The sequence below is a fragment of the Podarcis pityusensis genome, assembly GCF_964106645.2.
Source record: "Podarcis pityusensis genome assembly, chromosome: 12".
Lineage (NCBI taxonomy): Eukaryota > Metazoa > Chordata > Lepidosauria > Squamata > Lacertidae > Podarcis > Podarcis pityusensis.
The window spans coordinates 3146666-3168117 of NC_138037.1; the positions used below are offsets into that span (position 1 = coordinate 3146666).

Here is a 21452-nt window from a genome sequence, read left to right on the forward strand (position 1 = left end):
AGTGCTTGTGAGAGCTCCCTCCCTCCTCTTGCTCTCCCTCTCTCCTTTCACCCTCCCTCACCTTGACACCTTCCTTTCTTTTCTTCACCTCTCTTTCTTTCTCTTTCTGCTTCCTTCCAGGCTCACTGCTTAATCTCAGCTGTTAATGAGCTTTCTGGCAGTTCCCTAGCAACCGTGTCCCAGGCATCTGCAAAGTGGGGCAATCAGGTTTCCTGCTCTGGCTTTAGAGAGAGAAAGAGGCGCATCTTTGCGGGCGACCCAAAACCGCAAAGGAGCTGCGAAAGATTACGAGGGCAGGATTCGAATTCTAGCTGCGTCCCCAGAACACCGGGCAGCAAAACGAAAGCAGGTGTTAAGAACTGGGGAGTTAAAAGTGCAAAGGGCCCTGGAGATCAAGTCAAAGGCCTACCCAGTGGCCAACGAGACGCAAGGAGGACAACAGCCCACCCAAGATTCCCACGCTGCCTCTGAGTGGAGACAGAAGAAGAAGAGTTTGGATTTGATATCCCGCCTTTCACTCCCTTTAAGGAGTCTCAAAGCGGCTAACATTCTCCTTTCCCCTCCTCCCCCACAACAAACACCCTGTGAGGTGAGTGGGGCTGAGAGACTTCAAAGAAGTATGACCGGCCCAAGGTCACCCAGCAGCTGCATGTGGAGGAGCGGAGACGCGAACCCGGTTCCCCAGATTACGAGACTACCGCTCTTAACCACTACACCACACTGGCTCTCCAGACAGAATGGGGCAACCATGACTAGCAGCCACTGATAGCCTTTTCTTCCACGGATTTCCGCTTTTAAACCCATTCGGGTTGGCGGCCATCAATGCCTCATGTGGCAGGGAGTTCCATAGTCTAACTGGGCAAAGAATGCCTATCTTTTCTCTGTCCTGAATCTTCCAAGAGTCAACTTCAGGGGATGTTCACACGTTCCAGCTTTGAGGATGAGGGAGAAAAGCTTAGCTGTCTTCAAATAACTAAAGGGCTCTCACATGGAAGATGGAGCAAGCCTGTTTCCTCTGCTTCAGAGGGTAGGACCCAGGGCCGTCTTTACCCGGGGGTGCAAGGGGTGCGGGGCACCCGGGCGCCAAATTCTGGGGGGCGCCAGGCACCCACAGTTGAAACTGCCTAAGTTCTTAACTACAGTGGACGCTTCGGTTATGAACGTGATCCATGCGGCAGGCACGTTCGCAACCTGCAGCGTCGCATCCGCGCATGCGCGGGTTGTGATTCGGCGCTTCTGCGCATCTGCAAAGTGCTATTTAGCACTTCTGCGCATGCGCAACCGCCGAAACCTGGAAGTAACCCGTTCCTGTACTTCCAGGTTTCGGCGCATCTGTAACCCGAAAAAACGCAACCTGAAGTATGTATGACTGTATCTACCTGTTATGAAATAATAAATAATTTTGGTCAAGCTAGAAAAACAAAATACATATATACCTAGGTATTACTGAAATGTTTACCTACTGTTTCACTAAAGGACTTTCGACTCTGTGTGCTCATTTACCAAAGGCGCACCACATTAGCGGTGGCGCTTGTCATTTACAACGGCAGCGCTTGTCAGACTCAACGAGTATAATTGTATTGTAAATACAAATTAAAAAGTTTCTTTCTTTCTCCTCCCTTCTTTCGTAAACAAGAGATAAGGCGTAAGCGTGGTGTCTAACATAAGGATAATAAAAGTTAATTTGGGGGCTAAACTAAATTGGGAGGGGCCACTGGACGGATCTTTGTACCTTGGCAGCGCATATGCTAAAGACAGCCCTAGTAGGACCCCAATTGATGAATTCAAATGGCGAGAAAGGAGATTCCTGAATACACATTAAGAAAAATTTCTGTACAAAGGATGAACAGGTCAAGTCAGTAATGATACACTGGGCAAGGGATCTGGGACATAATATTCAGATGGCAGATTGGGAAAAGTTATGGAAAACAGACCTGAAGTTCACAGCATTGATATTTTGAAAGAGAATTATATGAAAATGATGTACCAGTGGTATTTGACTCCTACAGACTTGGCAAACATGTATAGGACACGTACAAATACCTGCTGAAAATGTAAGAAAAAGAAAGTACCCTTTTACGTACGTGGTGGACCTGTAAGGTGGTAAAAGCCTTCTGGGAGATGATATATAATGAAATGGAAAAAATGTGATTAAAAAAACCAGAAGCTTTTTTATTAGGAAATACAGGTATAGACATTCCAAAGGTCCAGAAAAGACTTTTTATGTATGGAACAACAGCCACATGGATGCTACTAGCCCAGAGATGGAAAGAAGAAAGACTCCCTATCAGAGAGGAATGGCAAACCAAGATGATGGACTATGCCAAAATGCCAAAGCTGACTGGAAAACTCCGGAACCAAGAGGACAAAAACTTGACAGAAGAATGGGGAAAATTTCTAAGTTATTTAAGAGACCACTGTAAGTAGATGGAAACATTGGCAGGATTTTGATTTCGCGTGTAGTGTAACAATTACCACGGACAATATGGATGGACATAAAAGTTTGAGTTTGGAAGAAGATGCAGTTTTAAATATTTAAATCAGGACTCCGGGGAAGGGGTGGGAATTCCTGAGACTCGGAGAAATCTCTGTATATCCATTTGGATTTTTATAACTTTGTATTGGAAAAATCAAATTGAAATGATTTTTTTTTAAAAAAAGAATAATTTTCTGACAGTAAGACCTGAGCAGACTACTTCAGAAGGCAATGGACTCTTCTTCCTTGGAGGTTTCTAAGCAGAGGTTACCCATCAGTGGTTGTGATTCCTGCATTGCCAGGGGTTGGACTAGATGTCCTTTGGTGTTCCTTCCAAGTCGACAATTCTCTGTGTGTTGCTGTATCCTGCCCTTGCCCCTTATGGCGAAGGAATCTTATAAGTAAAAAACAATACATGGGCATGAGCTTCGTGCCCCACAGATGGGGGCAATCCCCTCCTTGACAGCAGCCCCTTCATTTTGTCAGGACACGTTTTCTGCTGCCAAATCTTAAGATGTGCAAATTCAAGACTCCGCTAACAGGTGATCGCATTCCGGAGAGCTGTCGCTTCGCGTCTCGCACTTGGAAACGGCGCAAAACAGCATCGCAGGGGGAAGTGTGACACGTCCAGCCTCCTCGCACAAATTTCATGCGGCTTGCGTTAATTATGCACTATTTATTCCCAGCCATAATTAAAAATACACACAGGAGCTTCTGGCCTTACAGATAAAGAGGCTGCTCTAGCACGTGACAAAGTGTGATGTCCACTTCATCTGGGGACCTGCCACTATCTCTGGAGGCCTGCTGTCGACGCAAGCAGGAGCTCGGCTCAGGGAAAGGCAGATCTCGGACATGCAGTTCATCAGTTTTGTGGAATTAATTAAGCTAAATAGTTTTAATTGGATTTTGAATAAGCATGCAATTAATTGCTACTGTTTTGAATTTTATTGTGTTGCTATCTTCCATAGTGGGGACGTGGGTGGCGCTGTGGGTTAAACCACAGAGCCTAGGACTTACCGATCAGAAGGTCGGTGGTTCAAATCCCCGCAACGGGGTGAGCTCCCATTGCTTGGTCCCTGCTCCTGCCAACCTAGCAGTTTGAAAGCACGTCAAAGTGCAAGTACGTCAAAGTGCTCTTCCATGCGGCTCAGGGGCAGAACACCTGTTTTTTCCACTGTTTTTACAAGGCAGGGACGCCTTGTAGGACTTGCCGATCAGAAGGTTGATGGTTCGAATCCCCGTAACGGGGTGAGCTCCCGTTTCTCGGTCCCTGCTCCTGCCAACCTAGCAGTTCGAAAGCACGTCAAAGTGCAAGTAGATCAATAGGTACCGCTCCGGCGGGAAGGTAAACGGCGTTTTCGTGCGCTGCTCTGGTTCACCAGAACTGGCTTAGTCACGCTGGCCACATGACCCGGAAGCTGTACACCGGCTCCCTCGGCCAGTAAAGCGAGATGAGCGCCGCAACCCCAGAGTCAACCGCGACTGGACCTAATGGTCAGGGGTCCCTTTACCTTTATCTTCCATAGTGGGTCACGCAAGCCACTGTTCTGAATAAGGCTTTTTATAGTGAGCACTAGGGATGAGTTTGTGGAACCAAAGGGCAGTGGGCCGAAAAAGTTTGGGAACCATAGGAGTTGACAAGAAAGACCAGTGGTCTGACTTGCTATAACGCAACATCCTATGTATGTTGGTCAGGACTTTGCTATTCAGTGCCAGCGAGTGTCCATCAACGGCGTCTCCGAAAAATTTCACACATCACTTGGGAAGATAGGCGAACTAATGTCAGTGTACTGGAAGAAGCAAAGATCACCAGTGTCGAAGCAACAATTCTTCAACATCCATTTCGGTGGACTGGTCATGTTGTGCGGATGCCTGATTATCGTCTTCCAAAGCAACTACTCTATTCCGAACTTAAAAATGGAAAGCGTAATGTTGGTGGTCAACAAAAGAGGTTTAAAGACTCTCTGAAGGCAAATCTAAAAAAATGTAGTATAAACACCAACAACTGGGAAACACTGGCCTGCGAGCGCTCCAGTTGGAGAACAGCCTTGACCAAAGGTGTCATGGGCTTTGAAGACACTCGAACTCAGGACGCAAGGGAGAAACGTGCTAAGAGGAAGGCACGCTTGGCAAATCCACACCGTGATCAACTCCCGCCAGGAAACCAATGTCCCCAGTGTGGAAGGACGTGTGGATCCAGAATTGGCCTCCACAGTCACTCACGGACTCATTGTTAAAACCATGTTCATGGAAGACAATCTTACTCAGCCACAAGGGATCGCCAAAGAAGAAAAAATAAGAAGATTCAGTACCATGGCCAGCTCCTTCTCCAAAGACCTCTTTTTTTTTTCCCTTTGGGAAGGGTGGCTGGAGATCACAGACTTCAGATCCATGAAGCATAGAATTGTAGAAATGTAGAGCTTGCAGGGACCCCAAGGGTCAACTATAACCCTGACAGATGGCTGTCCAACCTCTGCTGAGAAGCCTTCAATGAAGGAGAGTCTACTTATGACAGGGCAACCTAAGGCCCAGGGGCCGGATGTGGCCCGATCGCCTTCTAAATCCGGCCCTCAGACGTTCCGGGAATCAGCGTGTTTTTACATGAGTAGAATGTGTCCTTTTATTTAAAATGCATCTCTGGGTTATTTGTGGGGCATAGGAATTTGTTGATTTCCCCCCCCTTCGAAATATAGTCCGTTTCCCCACATGGTCTGAGGGACGGCGATAAAAGGGAACCACCATCCCAAGGTGAAGGCGTCTTCTTCTATTTGCCCCCGTGTCAAACTAACCCCTTTCCACCCCCAGGAGGAGCACGAGGGGACACACTTGCACACTGCCACCGGCACATGCGTCACGACACACAGTTTGGAAAGCTCTGGGCTAAAGGCTTTAACGCGGAGAGAGAGATCAGCTCAGGCATCTCTGGCAAAGAACTGCTGTTGCCTTCTGACGAAAGAAGAATGGCAGACAAAATTAATGAACTACGCAGAATTAGATAAAATGACAGGAAGGATTCGAAACCTGCGGGACCAGAGATTCACAGAAGACTGGAAGAAATATACGAATTATTTGAAGAGCAACTGTAATCAACAAATTACGCTAGTAGGGCTACAAGAAGTTTTGTAAGGAGACATGTATGAAACATTGCAATGCAGAGAAACAATGGAGATATTAGTTATGAGATTCAAATGTAATAGTGGAAGTAAGGAATGTATATTAAGTGAGTAGATTGGAAAATTTTCAGATGTGATGGATGGAAGTAAAAAAAATTGTATGAGATATGAAAGTATGTTTAGTTATTGTTGAAAATGATATGTTGAAAAACTAATAAAAATTATATAAAAAAGAACTGCTGTTGTCATGATTCATAAGAATGGAGGGAAAAGCAGGCTTCGAGGGAACAAAAGAATCGATACACCGTATTTTGTGCTCTATAAGACTCACTTTCTCCCTCCTAAAAAGGGGAAATGTGTGTGCATCTTATGGAGCGAATGCAGGCTGCGCAGCTATCCCAGAAGCCAGAACAGCAAGAGGGATTGCTGCTTTCACTGCGCAGCGATCCCTCTTGCTGTTCTGGCTTCTGAGATTCAGAATATTTTTTTTCTTGTTTTCCTCCTCCAAAAACTACCGTATTTTTCGCCCTATAGGACGCACTTTTTCCCCTCCAAAAACGAAGGGGAAATGTGTGTGCGTCCTATGGGGCGAATGCAGGCTTTCGCTGAAGCCTGGAGAGTGAGAGGGGTCGGTGCGCACCGATCCCTCTCGCTCTCCAGGCTTCAGGAAGCTATCCGCAAGCCTTGCAAGCCCGGCGGGAGTTCCCGCAGGCTCGCAAGGCTTGCGGGGAGCAGCCTGCAGCCTGAAGCACGGGGCGCCCTCCGGAGGGCGCCCTGTGCTTCGTGCAGGTGTTCGCAAGCCTTGCAAGCCCGGCGGGAGTTGCTGCCGGGCTCACAAGGCTTGCGGATAGCAGCCTGTTCTGAGGGCTGGGGTTGGGGGAAGCTCGGGCTTCCCCTGCCCCAGCCCCGTGGCTGGGGGAAAAATATTTTTTTTTATTCATTCCCCCCCCCAAAAAATGAGGTGCGTCCTATGGGCCAGTGTGCCCTATAGGGCGAAAAATACGGTAGGTGCGTCTTGTGGTCTGGTGCATCTTTTTTTTATATATATATAATATTTATTAAAATTTCACAAGAAAAAAACCACATTAATGAAGAAAAAATTAAAAATAAAAAGAAAAAATACAAAGGAAAAAAGGAAAAAACAATTAAAAACAATTTCATCTTTTCCTCACTTCTTTTACATTTACTTGTTTCTCGGACCTCCTCTTACCTCCCTCTTTTGTATTCTAATTAAATATGTTAATCCAACAATTCCTTTCCCTCCTTTTTAATCCTAATCTTTAATCTTGATATAATATAGCTTTAAATTTTAGATTTTACATATTAAAACCAATTTTTCCATATTCTTTTAGCCTGTACAGCTAGAAACCCCTTAACTTCAATCCAACATCATTCTAACATTCATTAATTTTGCAATATTTCTGTAAATAGTCTTTGAATTTCTTCCAATCTTCTTCCACCGACTCTTGTGGTCTGGTGCATCTTATAGAGCGAAAAACATGGTAGTTAGAGAAGGGCCACAGTTCCGTAGTAGGGATGAGGTATATAAACAAGATGCCCCACTTTCAAATCTGCTGTGCACATCCACCTCAGAACACAAGAGGAGCAGGCCGGTTCAGGCCAAAGGCGGTCCATCGAGTCCAGCCTTTTCACAGTGGCCAACCAGATGCCCCTCATGGGAAACCGCAAGCAAGATTCGAACGCAAGAGCCCTCTCAACCTCCTGCGTTTTCCAGCAACTGGTGTCTCAGCGTTGCTGCCTTCGGATGTGGAGACCAAGCCAGAAATCCACTGGTAATCCAGCCCAGCCCTGACAGCTGCCTTGCAGTCCATCGCTGCCAACCTACAAAGCCCTGTGCAGTAATTTCTCGCAATCCCCTTTGTGAAGCTCCGGGGAGACGCACAGCAAACAGTCTAGCCCCCTTTCCTTCCTTCCAGCCCTCCCTCCCCTTTCGCCATCGCTCCTTTCTTCTCCTGCACCTGGTCAGTGTCCCGGCGCGTGCCTGCAGCTGCCGCAACAGATGGCAATGGCTCGACCCTGCAAGGATGGGGGGTTTCCCAGAGAAGGATCCCATCTGTCACCTGCTGCAACGGCGAAGGACCTAGGCTTGCATTCACCCGGCTTCCCTTCCCCTCTCTCTGCCAATACGGGGGGTTGATTATTGGAGTTCTTCGTGGTTACAAATCACGCTGCTCCAGGCCCCTGAAAGGTCCTCAAAATCATGGAATCGTAGAGGAGCCCACAGGGGTTGTTGTTTATTATTATTATTATTATTATTATTATTATTATTATTATTTTGCCCCATGTGGGGGTTGAACCCATGACCTTGGGATTAAGAGGTTTGTGTTCTACTGAGTCCAAAGGGGCTGCCAGGGTCATCCAGCTCAACCCTCTGCAATGCAGGAATCCAGCCTGGACACTGAGGTCCCGCTCCGAGGGCCTTCTGGCAGTTCCCTCACTGCGAGAAGCGAAGTTACAGGGAACCAGGGCAGAGGGCCTTCTCGGTGGTGGCACCCGCCCTGTGGAACGCCCTCCCGTCAGATGTCAAGGAAATAAACAACTATTTTACAGTGGTACCTCGGGTTAAGTACTTAATTCGTTCCGGAGGTCCGTACTTAACCTGAAACTGTTCTTAACCTGAAGCACCACTTTAGCTAATGGGGCCTCCCACTGCCACCGCGCCACTGGAGCACAATTTCTGTTCTCATCCTGAAGCAAAGTTCTTAACCTGAAGCACTATTTCTGGGTTAATGGAATCTGTAACCTGAAGCATATGTAACCTGAGGTACCACTGTATTTTACTTTTAAAAGACAACTGAAGGCGGCCTTGTTTAGGGAAATTTTTAATGTCTGACGCTGTATTGTTTTTAATATTCGGTTGGAAGCCGCCCAGAGTGGCTGGGGAATAAATAATAAATTATATTATTATTCTTATTTTGCCCCATGTGGGGATCAAACCCACGACCCTGAGATTAAGAGGTTCATGCTCTATTGAAATGAAGCTCAGCCCTAAAGGCAAGGGAGGTGGCTGAGGGGCAGAGCACAAAGATGCAATCTCGGCACCTGAGAATGTCCCTTCCCCTAAAATCCATGCACAGCTGCTGCCGGCCAGTGTAGGCAATACTGAGATAGTTGGTAATAAGGCAGCATCACTTATTTGAGGGAAGCGCTGAGGCTCAGGGGCAGAACACCTGTTTTCCCCACTGTTTTTACAAGGCAGGGACGCGGGTGGCACTGTGGGTTAAACCACAGAGCCTAGGGCTTGCCAATTAGAAGGTCAGCTGTTCGAATCCCTGCGATGGGGTAAGCTCCCGTTGCTCGGTCCCTGCTCCTGCCAACCTAGCAGTTCGAAAGCACATCAAAGTACAAGTAGATAAATAGGTACCGCTCCGGCGGGAAGGTAAACGGCGTTTCCGTGCCCTGATCTGGTTCGCCAGAAGCGGCTTGGTCATGCTGGCCACATGACCCGGAAGCTGTACGCCAGCTCCCTCAGCCAATAAAGCGAGATGAGTGCCGCAACCCCAGAGTTGTCCGCGACTGGACCTAATGGTCAGGGGTCCCTTTACCTTTACCTTTACGGATTCCGTTGCCCTCCAACTTTCTCATTTTTTTGTCTCCATTACGTATTTTTCGCTCTATAAGACGCACCAAACCACAAGACGCACCTAGTTTTTGGAGGAGGAAAACAAGAAAAAAAATATTCTGAATCTCAGAAGCCAGAACAGCAAGAGGGATCGCTGCGCAGTGAAAGCAGCAATCCCTCTTGCTGTTCTGGCTTCTGGGATAGCTGCGCAGCCTGCATTCGCTCCATAAGACGCACACACATTTCCCCTTACTTTTTAGGAGGGAGAAAGTGAGTCTTATAGAGCAAAAAATACTGTACTTCATTAATGTGCATACCCCCAAAGCGAAGTCATTGTGCCAGGCATACTTCTGGTGTGCTCAGAAGCCTGCTCTCGGACCCCCGTTCGGGAATCGATGTGCGAGCCCAGAGAAGGGGCTCTGCGTGTGCGCCAGGGTCAGCCCTACCGCCACTCCTAATCCCAGCTCAGACTCCTGAGCCTCCTCCGTCTTCAGATCTGCGTTACGGTGCCCCGGGGGTCACTGGGTCAAGAGCGGCTCTCTCTAATCCCACCGCCGACGGGGAGGGGGGGCCATCTATCAAGGACACGGGATTGTGGTTCGCGCCACAGACAGCTGGAGGGTGAAAGAGACCCCCATGCCTTTTGTACACCACAACTGCAGCAAGAATTTTGTTAGCCAAATATTGGAAACCACAAGAAATACCAACAGTGGAGGAATGGCAGATGAAGGTGATGGACTTTTTGGAACTGCCCAACCTGACCGGAAGAATCCGCGAACAGAAAGAGGAGAAGTACCAAGAAGAATGGATTATTTAGTAAAATATTCTAAGATAATATAAGTAGCACTATTTGTGAGTACCAAATTGGCTTAGGAATTAAAAGTTTCGAATTGCATAATACTATGGATAGAAGTGAATATGATAAGAAAGGAAGATGTTAATTGACTAAGTTAATTTCATTGGAAATTAGTCTTGGAAAACTGCTACAAAGAGTCATAAGGAAACAGCTAGAGGGATTTGAGGAAGTCATCTAACAATGGTAACAAAAATGGGATTATAATAGATAGGATTAATGTTTGTATGCTTGTTTGTTTTTTATATTGTAATGTTTTTTTCTTTTTTGTTGTTTATGTTTGTTATAAACTTGGAAAATCAATAAAAAGTTTTGAAGAAAAAGAAAGAAAGAGGCCCGAGTGCCTTTGCACAATGGCTTAATAAGGGGGATTAATGGGGTGGGGATGGCTTTAGACAGTGTCCCCCATTGGTGCAGGCACCGATTGTCATTCAAGGGGGCCTATCAGAAGCCTGTTGTCTTTGTCCATGGAGTTTTCTTGGCAGGGATACTGGAGTGGCTTGCTGGTTCCTGCTCCAGGTGGATCACATTTGGTGAAAACTCTCCACTATGACCTGTCCATCTTGGGTGGCCCTGCTCGGCATAGTTCATAGCTTCTCTGAGTTATTCAAGCCCCTTCGCCACGGCAAGGCAGTGATCCATGAAGGATAATTTTTGAATTATGGTGTTGGAGGAGACTCTTGAGAGTCCCGTGGACTTTCCATTCTGAAGGAAATCAGCCCTGAGTGCTCACTGGAAGGACAGATCCTGAAGCTGAGGCTCCAAGACTTTGGCCACCTCAGGAGAAGAGAAGACTCCCTGGAAAAGACCCTGATGTTGGGAAAGATGGAGGGCACAAGGAGAAGGGGACGACGGAGGAAGAGATGGTGGGACAGTGTTCTTGAAGCTACCAACATGAGTTTGACCAAACTGCAGGAGGCAGTGGAAGACAGGAGGGCCTGGCGTGCTCTGGTCCAGGGGGTCACAAAGAGGCGGACACGACTAAACGACAAAATATTGCTCTATTTGCAGTCCTTGTTTTGCTGGTTTCATTTAATATTCTAATTTTCTGAGATTGTTAATTTGGGGTTTTCATCCGCTGTACGCCATGATCATCACAATTATAACAAATAAAGGCTTGACATGTCTCGCTTGGCATGTCACGAGTCTATCTCATATATTTGTTTCACCTTTTAAGTTGAATTGCTGAAATAAATGAACTTTCCCACGATATTCTAATTTTCCGAGTTTCACCTGTACAGTTCCCAGGGTTGTACTTTCAGCAGAAGGTGCAGATGCGACCGCAGCTGTATTCTGACTCCGTGCTGCAATCAATCAACACCATTTTATTTATTTATTTTGCTTTAAAAGCCACCCACCTTCTGAAGTGGTCCGCCATCACGCCAACCAACTCCCCGACACGGCCATCATTTTCCGGCTGCATTTTGTGGAGGCAGACCACCAGGCCGTCGTGGTTCTGGGTGTGGAAGACGACCAGCTGATCCACGCCGCTGGTCACGCTCATCCCGGTCACCTGTCGAGAGAGACAAATCGCAAAAAGGTTTCAGTGCCTCCCCTCCAAGTGGAAACTAGGCGGCCAAGGCAAGGATGAAACAAAGTCTAAACTTAACAACCAGACGGGTACCAGAGAGACTATTGCAAGTCTGGCCAGCTGGATTGATGAGGGCCGTGTCCAAAAGACCGGAATATTGCCTCTTCAACCTCTGAATTTATTATCTATACCCCGCCCATCTGGCTGAGTTTCCCCAGCCACTCTGGGCAGCTCCCAACAGAATATTAAAAGCACAATAGAACATCAAACATGAAAAACTTCCCTAAACTGGGCTGCCTTCGGATGTCTTCTAAAAGTCAGATAGTTGTTTATTTCCTTGACATCTGATGGGAGGGCGTTCCGCAGGGCGGGCGCCACTACCGAGAAGGCCAGTTCACACAGTTCAAAGTTGGAGTTAACTCTGTTAGTAAAAACACGATCTCCATAGACTTCGCCTAACGAGCACAGTAACTCATTCTCAGTGGACTTACACCATGTCTGTTTACACTCCAGCACAGCTTGCTGGGAACTTCCGTTTGTGTGTATAGCTTTTGCTTATGCTGCTTGCTTGGACACAAAGGGGAGAAGACATGTTTTTCCTCTTGCCCTAATGTGCACTGAATAAACTGCTTGTGAATATGCTTTACACAGCCTCTCCCTGCCACTTCTGTTGTGCGTTTACTCTGCTGAGTTGCGTGCCCAGATTCTGAAGCTCTGGGTCACAGATTCATGTTGCACCAAGGACTGGAGTTCGACTGGCATGTTGGCCAGTGGGCTGGAGCCAGCTGGGGGCTTGCCAATTGCCCCCGATTCCTTAGCAGCATCCCAACAGATGGGACCACCTTATAAAAATCCACCGCTATAGTTGTGCCGATGGCATGTTGCAGAAGATGTTTGCAGAAACAGCGACAGCCTTGTGAAACGTTACCACCTTAACAACCATGAAAGCAGATCACCACACCACCTCCCCGAGCCCATTGCCAGGAGAGGTCCCTCTTACCATGCTCAGAGGAATCGATTTCATCACTTTGTACTGTTTCCTTGGTTCCAACTTGTATAGGTGCTGGTCTGTGATGAGGATGGCTCTGTCTGTGCTCTTGTTACAGCGGTTGATCTGCAAGGAGAGAACATCATCAGTAACGATACACTGGGCAAGAGTACCCACATGACCCGGAAGCTGTACTCCGGCTCCCTCGGCCAATAAAGCCAGATGAGCACCGCAACCCCAGAGTCATCTGCGACTGAACCTAATGGTCAGGGGTCCCTTTACCTTTACCTTTAGCACCTTAAAAAGGGATCCCTGACCGTTAGGTCCAGTCGCAGACGACTCTGGGGTTGCGGCGTTCATCTCGCTTTACTGGCCGAGGGAGCCCACGTTTGTCCACAGACAGCTTTTCTGGGTCATGTGGCCAACATAACTAAGCCGCTTCTGGCGAAACCAGAGCAGCGCATGGAAACGCCGTTTACCTTCTTGCCGGAGCGGTACTTATTTATCTACTTGCACTTTGACGTGCTTTCGAACTGCTAGGTTGGCAGGAGCAGGGACTGAGCAACAGGAGCTCACCCTGTCACGGGGATTCAAACCGCCGACCTTCTGATCGGCAAGTCCTAGGCTCTGTGGTTTAACCCACAGCGCCACCCGTGTCCCTTAGAGACTGCGTTTAAAACCAAAATTGCATTTGGATAGAAACTGTTTCTCAGGCGGCTAGTCCTAGTCTTTATAACCCTGTATCTTCTTCCAGAAGGCAGAAGCTGAAAGAGATCATTTCCGGGGTGCGCACTATCCTGCGCTATCTCTGCAGTTTTCTTATGGCACCTGGATCACTGACCCACCAGAAAGGCAGGAGGGGAAAACAGAGCTGGTGGTTTTGCCAAGTCCCCAAGACACCTGAATTAGCAATACGAAACGCCCTGAGATTTGAAAGGAAATTGCTCTCAACCCAATTTAGCTCAGCGGTGCATTTGATGCTCTGCGTTGAGTCAGGAGGGAGCGACAGAGGAGCAGCCTCTGCTTCTGCCAGCTGCTGACCTTGCGGACGTGGCACGAGAACAGCACGGAACGGAAGTGCACCTTCTCCTTCAGGGCTGACACCCGTTTGGCAAACTGGTCGGCCATTGTAGGGTTTTCCACCACCTGGAAGAGTTAAAAGAGAGATCGTGAGCTGGGTGGCCTGAGTAGGGCAGAGAAGGGCACAAATTATTGTGTCCCCCCCTTTATTACTGGCAATTGTTATTTTCCCATTTGGAGGGCGGGGAAATAATAATTATGAAACAAGAATATTGAGGGGTCCCTTCAAGGAGTTCGGCTTCTTTTGGAAGACTGGACCTTCGGAGAGAGCGTACCTTTTAAGGCTCAAACCTGTCAGGAAATGAACAGAGACCAGACCAGGATATACAAAAGCAAAGCAGCTATAAGCTTGATCTTTATTAACAGTTGCAACAGGGTGCCCACTGCTACACTGTTATAAGAATTTTAAGGTGTTTTATATATATATATATATATATATATATATATATATATATATATATATGTGGAGTAGCACAGGAAGATGTTCCTGAAACCATTTTGACTCCCTGAAATCATTTAAAGGGGGGGAAACCTGGATGTACATTTCCAAAATATAAGATAAAAAACAAATAAAACCAAACCTACATACAGAAACAGCGTTTTGTGTTGTGTAGGCTCCTATGATGTAAGTCATGGGCCCCGCCTGCTAGCCTGCTCCCTAAAAAATCACTGGTTTGCTCACAAAGGTCCATATAGTTAAAGCTCTGGTTTTCCCAGTAGTGATGTATGGAAGTGAGAGCTGGACCATAAAGAAGGCTGATCGCCAAACAATGGATGCTTTTGAATTCTGGTGCTGGAGGAGACGCTGGAGAGTCCCATGGACTGCAAGAAGACCAAACCTCTCCATTCTGAAGGAAATCAGCCCTGAGTGCTCACTGGAAGGACAGATCCTGAAGCTGAGGCTCCAAGACTTTGGCCACCTCATGAGAAGAGAAGACTCCCTGGAAAAGACCCTGATGTTGGGAAAGATGGAGGGCCCAAGGAGAAGGGGACGACAGAGGACGAGATGGTTGGACAGTGTTCTTGAAGCTACCAGCATGAGTTTGACCAAACTGCGGGAGGCAGTGGAAGACAGGAGTGCCTGGCGTGCTCTGGTCCAGGGGGTCACGAAGAGTCGGACACAACTAAACAACAACAACAAATGATGTTTGTGGGGGGTGGTCTTGGGTTACACCCCTTCTGTGATGTATGTATGATGTATGGAGGGGTGGTCTTGAGCTCCAGGGAAGGCAATTTAATATGTCTATATAAGGGCGGACACACCTGGGTTCTGGGTCCTCCTCCTTTCCTGCGTGAGAGGGGAGCACCCTGTTGCAACACATCAATAAAGATCAGGCTTACGAGCTGCTTTGCTTCTCAATATTCTCTGGTTGGCCTCTGTCATTTTCTCCGACCGATGGAGAACCTACAAAGGACTCTATAAGGGCTCTTCTGTCCCCCATAAGGGAACAAGGGCAGATTTTTTGTTTATTACAAGGCCTTCCTTTCAACCCCGCCTTTTGGGAGAATGCTGCTTTTGACAACGGCATCCGAGGATGGCAACATCTCTCCCCCCCCCCCGGCCGCTTTATCTCTTGATGCTGAACCAAGGTAACAATTCTCCCTCTGTAAGAAACTGGGCGTTCGCCTGCCTGTGCATGCGGGGAGGCTATCTATTAGCGCAGTACGATTCCACGGCTAGCGAGTGCCGGAAACGTCTGCAGGGGCAGCCAGCCACCCACACAGCCTCTTGCTCCCGACTTAGAGGATTTTGGGGGAGACGTCGCCATGGAGACGGTGCATGAGTAAAGTTCCTCCTCATACGGAGCTTTCTGCTCGCCGCATCTTCAAGCTCCCGGAACAGATGTACCTGTCTTCTTTATCAGGGTGGTTTTCGACAGCCTCCCCAAACCACCCCACCCAGAACCCACGAGGCAGCAGGACTCAGCTGTGGGTGAAAACTCATCTGCTCGGCCTGGTGTGTGGGCTTGGGCTGACTCAGCAGGCCTGGGATGACTCAGGAATCCCGTTTCAAGGGATAAACAAAGGCAGGTGACACTGCCACCAAGGCGGCGAGTGGGGAACACGTGGGCAGCTAGAGTCTTCCACGCCAGCCAGCTTTGGGCTTGGGAATACAGATGCATCTCGCGAAGAGAGAGTCCTTCTGCCGGCTGAAGATTTGGCTGGCAATTCCTCATCAGTTCCTGCATTTCAGTTTTGCTCCTCTCTAAGGACAGATGGATCGATCCATGTTAGGTGAACACGTGTTCATTCGCTCCTAAGTCCAGGCAGTATTTCGAGAGAGGGTTTTTAATTTTTATTTTAAAGAAGCGTACCAAAATTTGCATTCTATCACCCCAAAAAGTATTGCAGTGGTACCTCTGCTTACATACGCTTCAGGTTACAGACTACGCTAACCCAGAAATAGTGCTTCAGGTTAAGAACTTTGCTTCAGGATGAGAACAGAAATCGTGCTCCCGCGGTGCGGCGGCAGCGGGAGGCCCCTTTAGCTAAAGTGGTGCTTCAGGTTAAGAACAGTTTCAGGTTAAGTACAGACCTCTGGAACGAATTATGTACTTAACCTGAGGTTCCACTGTACAGTGGTACAGTACAGTCTAAGTGGTACAGTGGTACCTTGGTTCTCAAATGTCTCCATTGACGAATAATAATAATAATATATTTATTATTTATACCCCAGCCACTCTGGGCAGCTTCCAACCGAATATTAAAAATAATACAGCCTCAGACATTAAAAACTTCCCTAAACAGGGCCGCCTTCAGAAGGACTCTGCCTTGCCCCGTGAGCAGCACAGCTTCGCAGTGGCGTAGCGTGGGTTGTCAGCACCCGGGGCAAGGCAAGTAATTTGCACCCCCTAACCGTGGATTTTAGCACTCGAGTCTCTTCCGCGCCCCCCCCCAGATGTTGCGCCCGGTGCGGCCGGCCCCCCCTGCACCCCCCACGCTACGCCACTGCAGCTTCGACTGCGACCACACAGACACACACACACAGCACCCAAGCGAGGGTGGGACATGGACGGGCAGGGAGAGCGGGGTCTGGCCAACCGCGCATGCACCCGGCCACAGAAGTGGGAAGGGGATGCGTCGGTGTCGCGGTGAAACTCAAGCCCGCTCAGTTCCACTACACAGGCAGCATCGAGTTCAGCCGGCATTTTGTTACACCCCCCCCCATGATGGCACCCAGGGCGGACCACACCCCTCTTCCTATGCCCCTGCTACTGACTGGGCTGTGGGTGGAATTTCAACTGCACAACAGCAGAATTCAGGTTGCAGAATTAGTGGTCAAGAAACCCACTACAAATTTGTAATAAATAAATAATAACTAAATAACTAAATAAATAAATAACATTATATCCCGCCCTCCCCACTGAAGCCGGGCCAATTCATTCTAAAATCAATTCGGAGTCAAATTAATGGCAACCATTGGGTTAGAGTTCTATGAGGATTACCAAAGGAGGGGGTCAGACTGTGCCTTGGCCAAAGGCCTGGCGGAACAGCTCTGTTTTGAAGGCCACACAGAAAGACGTCAAGTCCCGCAGGGCCCTGGTCTCTTGGGACAGAGCGTTCAACCCGATCCGGGCCACGGCCGAAAAAGCCCTGGCTCTGGTTGAGGCCAGCCTAACCTCCCTGTGGCCCGGGATCTCCAAGATGTTTTTATTTGAAGACCGTAAGGTCCTCTGTGGGACATACCAGGAGAGGCGGTCCCGTAGGTACGAGGATCCTAGGCCGTATAGGGCTTTAAAGGTTAAAACCAGCACCTTAAACCTGATTCTGTACTCCACCGGGAGCCAGTGCAGCTGGTAGAGCACCGGGTGAATGTGATCCCGCGGCGAAGACCCCCTAAGGAGTCTCACCGCGGCATTCTGCACCCGCTGGAGTTTCTGGGTCAGTCTCTAGAGCAGCCCCATGTACAGTGAGTTACAATAATCCAGTCTGGAGGTGACCATCGCGTGGATCACAGTGGCTACGTCAGGGCAAGAGAGGTAAGGAGCTAACTGCTTAGCTTGGCGGAGATGAAAAAATGCTGCCTTTGTTATAGCTGCAATCTGCGCCTCCATGGAAAGGGAGGTGTCGAAGATTACACCCAAACTCTTAACGGATGGTGCTGGCACTAATTGCGCCCCCGCAGGAGATGGGAGTTGCGGAGGAAAGCAACACACAAACTGGAAAGTGTGGGTTTAATGATTGCCGGGGGGCAACGTCAATCTCCCCACAGACCAATAGGGACGAATGCTCCATAAACAGGTCATAGTAAAGGTAAAGGTAAAGGGACCCCTGACCATTAGGTCCAGTCGTGGCTGACTCTGGGGTTGCGGCGCTCATCACGCTTTATTGGCCGAGGGAGCCAGCGTACAGCTTCCGAGTCATGTGGCCAGCATGACTAAGCTGCTTGCGAACCAGAGCAGCACACGGAAACGCCGTTTACCTTCCCGCCAGAGTGGTACCTATTTATCTACTTGCAGTAGTGTGCTTTCGAACTGCTACGTTGGCAGGAGCAGGGACCGAGCAACAGGAGCTCACCCCGTCGCGGGGATTTGAACCGCCGACCTTCTGATCGGCAAGTCCTAGGCTCTGTGGTTTAACCCACAGCACCACCTGCGTCCCTAAACAGGTCATAGAATTAAAAAATTGTAGTTTGAAGCAAGCGCGCGCACACACACACACACACACACACACACACACCGGGGTCACCTGGCCGTTCCCCCTGCAATGCAGGAATCCCAGCTGTATGGTGTTATCTAACTTCCCCCGCAAACAAATCAGACCAAATCCCTGAAAAAAATTGTGCAAACAGGTCAGGATGAAACCCTAGCGAAAGGGAAGTGACCCAGGATAGCCATTACCTGAGCTTCATGCACAAAAATGGCTATTTGGGTTGGGAGTCCTCACTTGATATACAGTGGTGCCTCGCAAGACGAAATTAATTCGTTCCGCGAGTTTTGTCGTTTTGCGAAGCACGGTGTCGGGAAAGTTTTGGGAAAGCTTCAAAAATACCAAAGTCTTTAAAAACCTCAAAAAAGGCTACCACACCGCGTTCTATGAGTTGCTCCTCGAAGTCAAGTCGCAACTGTATTAACGGTGTTAAGAAAAAGGAAACAAACTTGCAAGACGTTTCCATCTTGCGAAGCAAGCCCATAGGGAAAATCGTCTTGCGAAGCAGCTCAAAAAACAAAAAACCCTTTCGTCTAGCGAGTTTTTTATCTTGCGAGGCATTCGTCTTGCGAGGTACCACTGTAGTTAATGGCCGTCCACCTCTCTGGTCTAATTGAATCCACACTAGCATTTTGAGAAAATAATAGCTGTGGATTCTACTCTCCCCCCGCACAAGCTAAAGAAGCTCCGATAACAGTTTTGGATTCTCAGCAAACAAACACGCCAACCTTCCCTCCTTCTCCTCAGGATTTGGAGGAAGGAGGATGAAAGACACGCCGGGAAGTTGTGAAATGATGCTCTATGTCTCCTTTAGGGTTCCAGCAATTTAGGCAGGCGGCTGCTGGGTTTTTTTATAGCCTGCTATGGATTGCTTTGATAAATGTTTCATGGCAAAGTCTTTCACATCTCTCTCTGTTCTGTTGTTTACTGCCTTGCGCCGTCCGTGGGATATAAATAAACAATTTCCCTGTATTCACCCTCTTTGCACATTTGAGGTGTCTCAGTTGTTGTTGTTTTTACAGATTCCCTCGTGTCACCTTTCCTCCCTCCGCCTTGATCTTTTCAAAACTTAAAAAGCCCATCAGTTAGAGCGGTGGCTCTCAAAGTGGTCAGCGGGAATACTTTGGCCGGGGGTGGGGAGCCACTAAAAGGAAAGGGGGCATCAGGGGGGTATATAAAAAGGTAAAGGGACCCCTGACCATTAGGTCCAGTCGCGGACGACTCTGGGGTTGTGGCGCTCATCTCGCTTTATTGGCCGGGGGAGCCAGCGTACAGCTTCCGGGTCATGTGGCCAGCATGACTAAGCCACTTCTGGCGAACCAGAGCAGCGCACAAAAATGCCGTTTACCTTCCCGCCAGAGTGGTACCTATTTATCTACTTGCACTTTTTGGTGTGCTTTCAAAATGCAGCGTACAGCTTCCGGGTCATGTGGCCAGCATGACTAAGCCGCTTCTGGCGAACCAGAGCAGCGCACGGAAACGCCGTTTACCTTCCCGCCAGAGCAGTACCTATTTATCTACTTGCACTTTGACGTGCTTTCGAACTGCTAGGTTGGCAGGAGCTGGGACCGAGTAACGGGAGCTCACCCCGTTGCGGGGATTCGAACCGCCGACCTTCTGATCGGCAAGTCCTAGGCTCTGTGGTTTAACCCACAGCGCCACCAGCATCCGAGGGGGGTATATACTGGAGGTATAACTGACCCTCAGCCTTTGAAAAGTCTGGTATGCCTGGATCAAGTCTGTCAGTTTTGTTGAATGAATTAAACTGAAGAGTTCTAATTGGGTTTTGAATAAACGTGCAATTAATTGCTCCTGTTTTGAATTTTCCTTTGTCATTACCTACCTTAGCGGGTCACACAAACCCCTAATTCAGAAAGGAATCATCCCATAGGCACCAAAAGCCTCATCTGGTCCAACTCCCCACAACGCTGGAACTTCACCCAACGTGGACTCGAACTCGTGGCCCTCAGATAAAAAGTCTCATATGCTCTACCAACTGAGCTACCTCAATAACGCTTTTTATATGGTAGGGTAAGGGGCATCGGGAAAAGAGTTTATGGATCCGGAAAACTTGGGAACCACAAATCTAGAGCTTCCCTCCCTCAGCTGATTCTTGCTAGCTTTCCCTGTTCCAATCACGATGCTCTTGCACCAAATACTAGAGAATAATAATAATAATAATAATAATAATAATAATTTATCATTTATACGCCGCCCATCTGGCTGCGTTTCCCCAGCCACCCTGGGCGGCTTCCAATGGAATATTAAAATACAATAACATATTAAACATTAAAAGCTTTCCTAAACAGGGCTGCCTTCAGATGTCGTCTAAAAGTTCGGTAGTTATTTTTCTCTTTGACATCTGGTGGGAGGGCGTTCCACAGGGCGGGTGCCACCACCGAGAAGGCCCTCTGCCTGGTTCCCTGTAACTTGGCTTCTTGCAGGGAGGGAACCGCCAGAAGGCCCTCGGAGCTGGACCTCAGCGTCCGGGCAGAACGATGGGGGTGGAGACGCTCCTTCAGGTATACATGACCGAGGCTGTTTAGGGCTTTCAAGGTCAGCACCAACACTTTGATTTGTGCTCGGAAACGTACTGGGAGCCAATGTAGGTCTTTCAAAACCGGTGTTATATGGTCTCGGCGGCCGAGAATACAACTGCAGGTAGAGATTGCAGCCAAAAACAAGCCCTACACCATATTGTTAAAGCAGTATGACGCCACTTTAAACAGCCTTGGCTTCCCCCCCACCAAGACCAAAGAATGCTGGGAACTGTAGTTTGTTAAAAGGGTGCTGATAGTTGTGAGGAGACTACAGTTCCCAGAGTCCTCTGAGAAGAGGGATTTGCTTGGGAGACCACTCTGGGAATTGTAGCTTTGTGAGTGAAACAGGGGGTCTCTCAGCAACTTTTAGGAAGGGTAAAGCAGAGGTCAGGTGGCCATCTGTCGGGGATTCTTGAGTTGCAATTCCTGCATTGCAGGGGGTTGGAATAGATGGCCCCTGGGGGTCCGTTCCAATTCTATGATTCTGTTATTCCCCCAAGGCTAGTAAAATGCTGAATCGTAAGGTTCTTCTGAATTTGGGAGGAGGGGGCGCTGATTCAGGTGAGGCAGGGGTTGTAGATGAGAAGTGAAGAGAGGTTTTATCACGGGGGGGGGGGGTTGCAGAGTGTGTGTGGGGG

At 48.4% G+C, this 21452-nt stretch overlaps 1 protein-coding gene across 3 annotated transcripts in view; it reads right to left on the minus strand.

Annotated features, from left to right (window-relative positions):
• Positions 1-21452, minus strand: part of LOC308459024 (unconventional myosin-Ig-like) — an 85814-nt gene that overhangs the window by 15425 nt on the left and 48937 nt on the right. For all 3 annotated transcript variants that reach the window (XM_080974016.1, XM_080974018.1, XM_080974017.1), the window contains exons 19-21: positions 13586-13690; positions 12557-12670; positions 11384-11538 (exon numbers count right to left, since the gene is read on the minus strand). In XM_080974016.1, coding sequence (XP_080830142.1) covers positions 11384-11538; positions 12557-12670; positions 13586-13690 — 374 coding nt within the window. The remainder of the gene's footprint in view (positions 1-11383; positions 11539-12556; positions 12671-13585; positions 13691-21452) is intronic.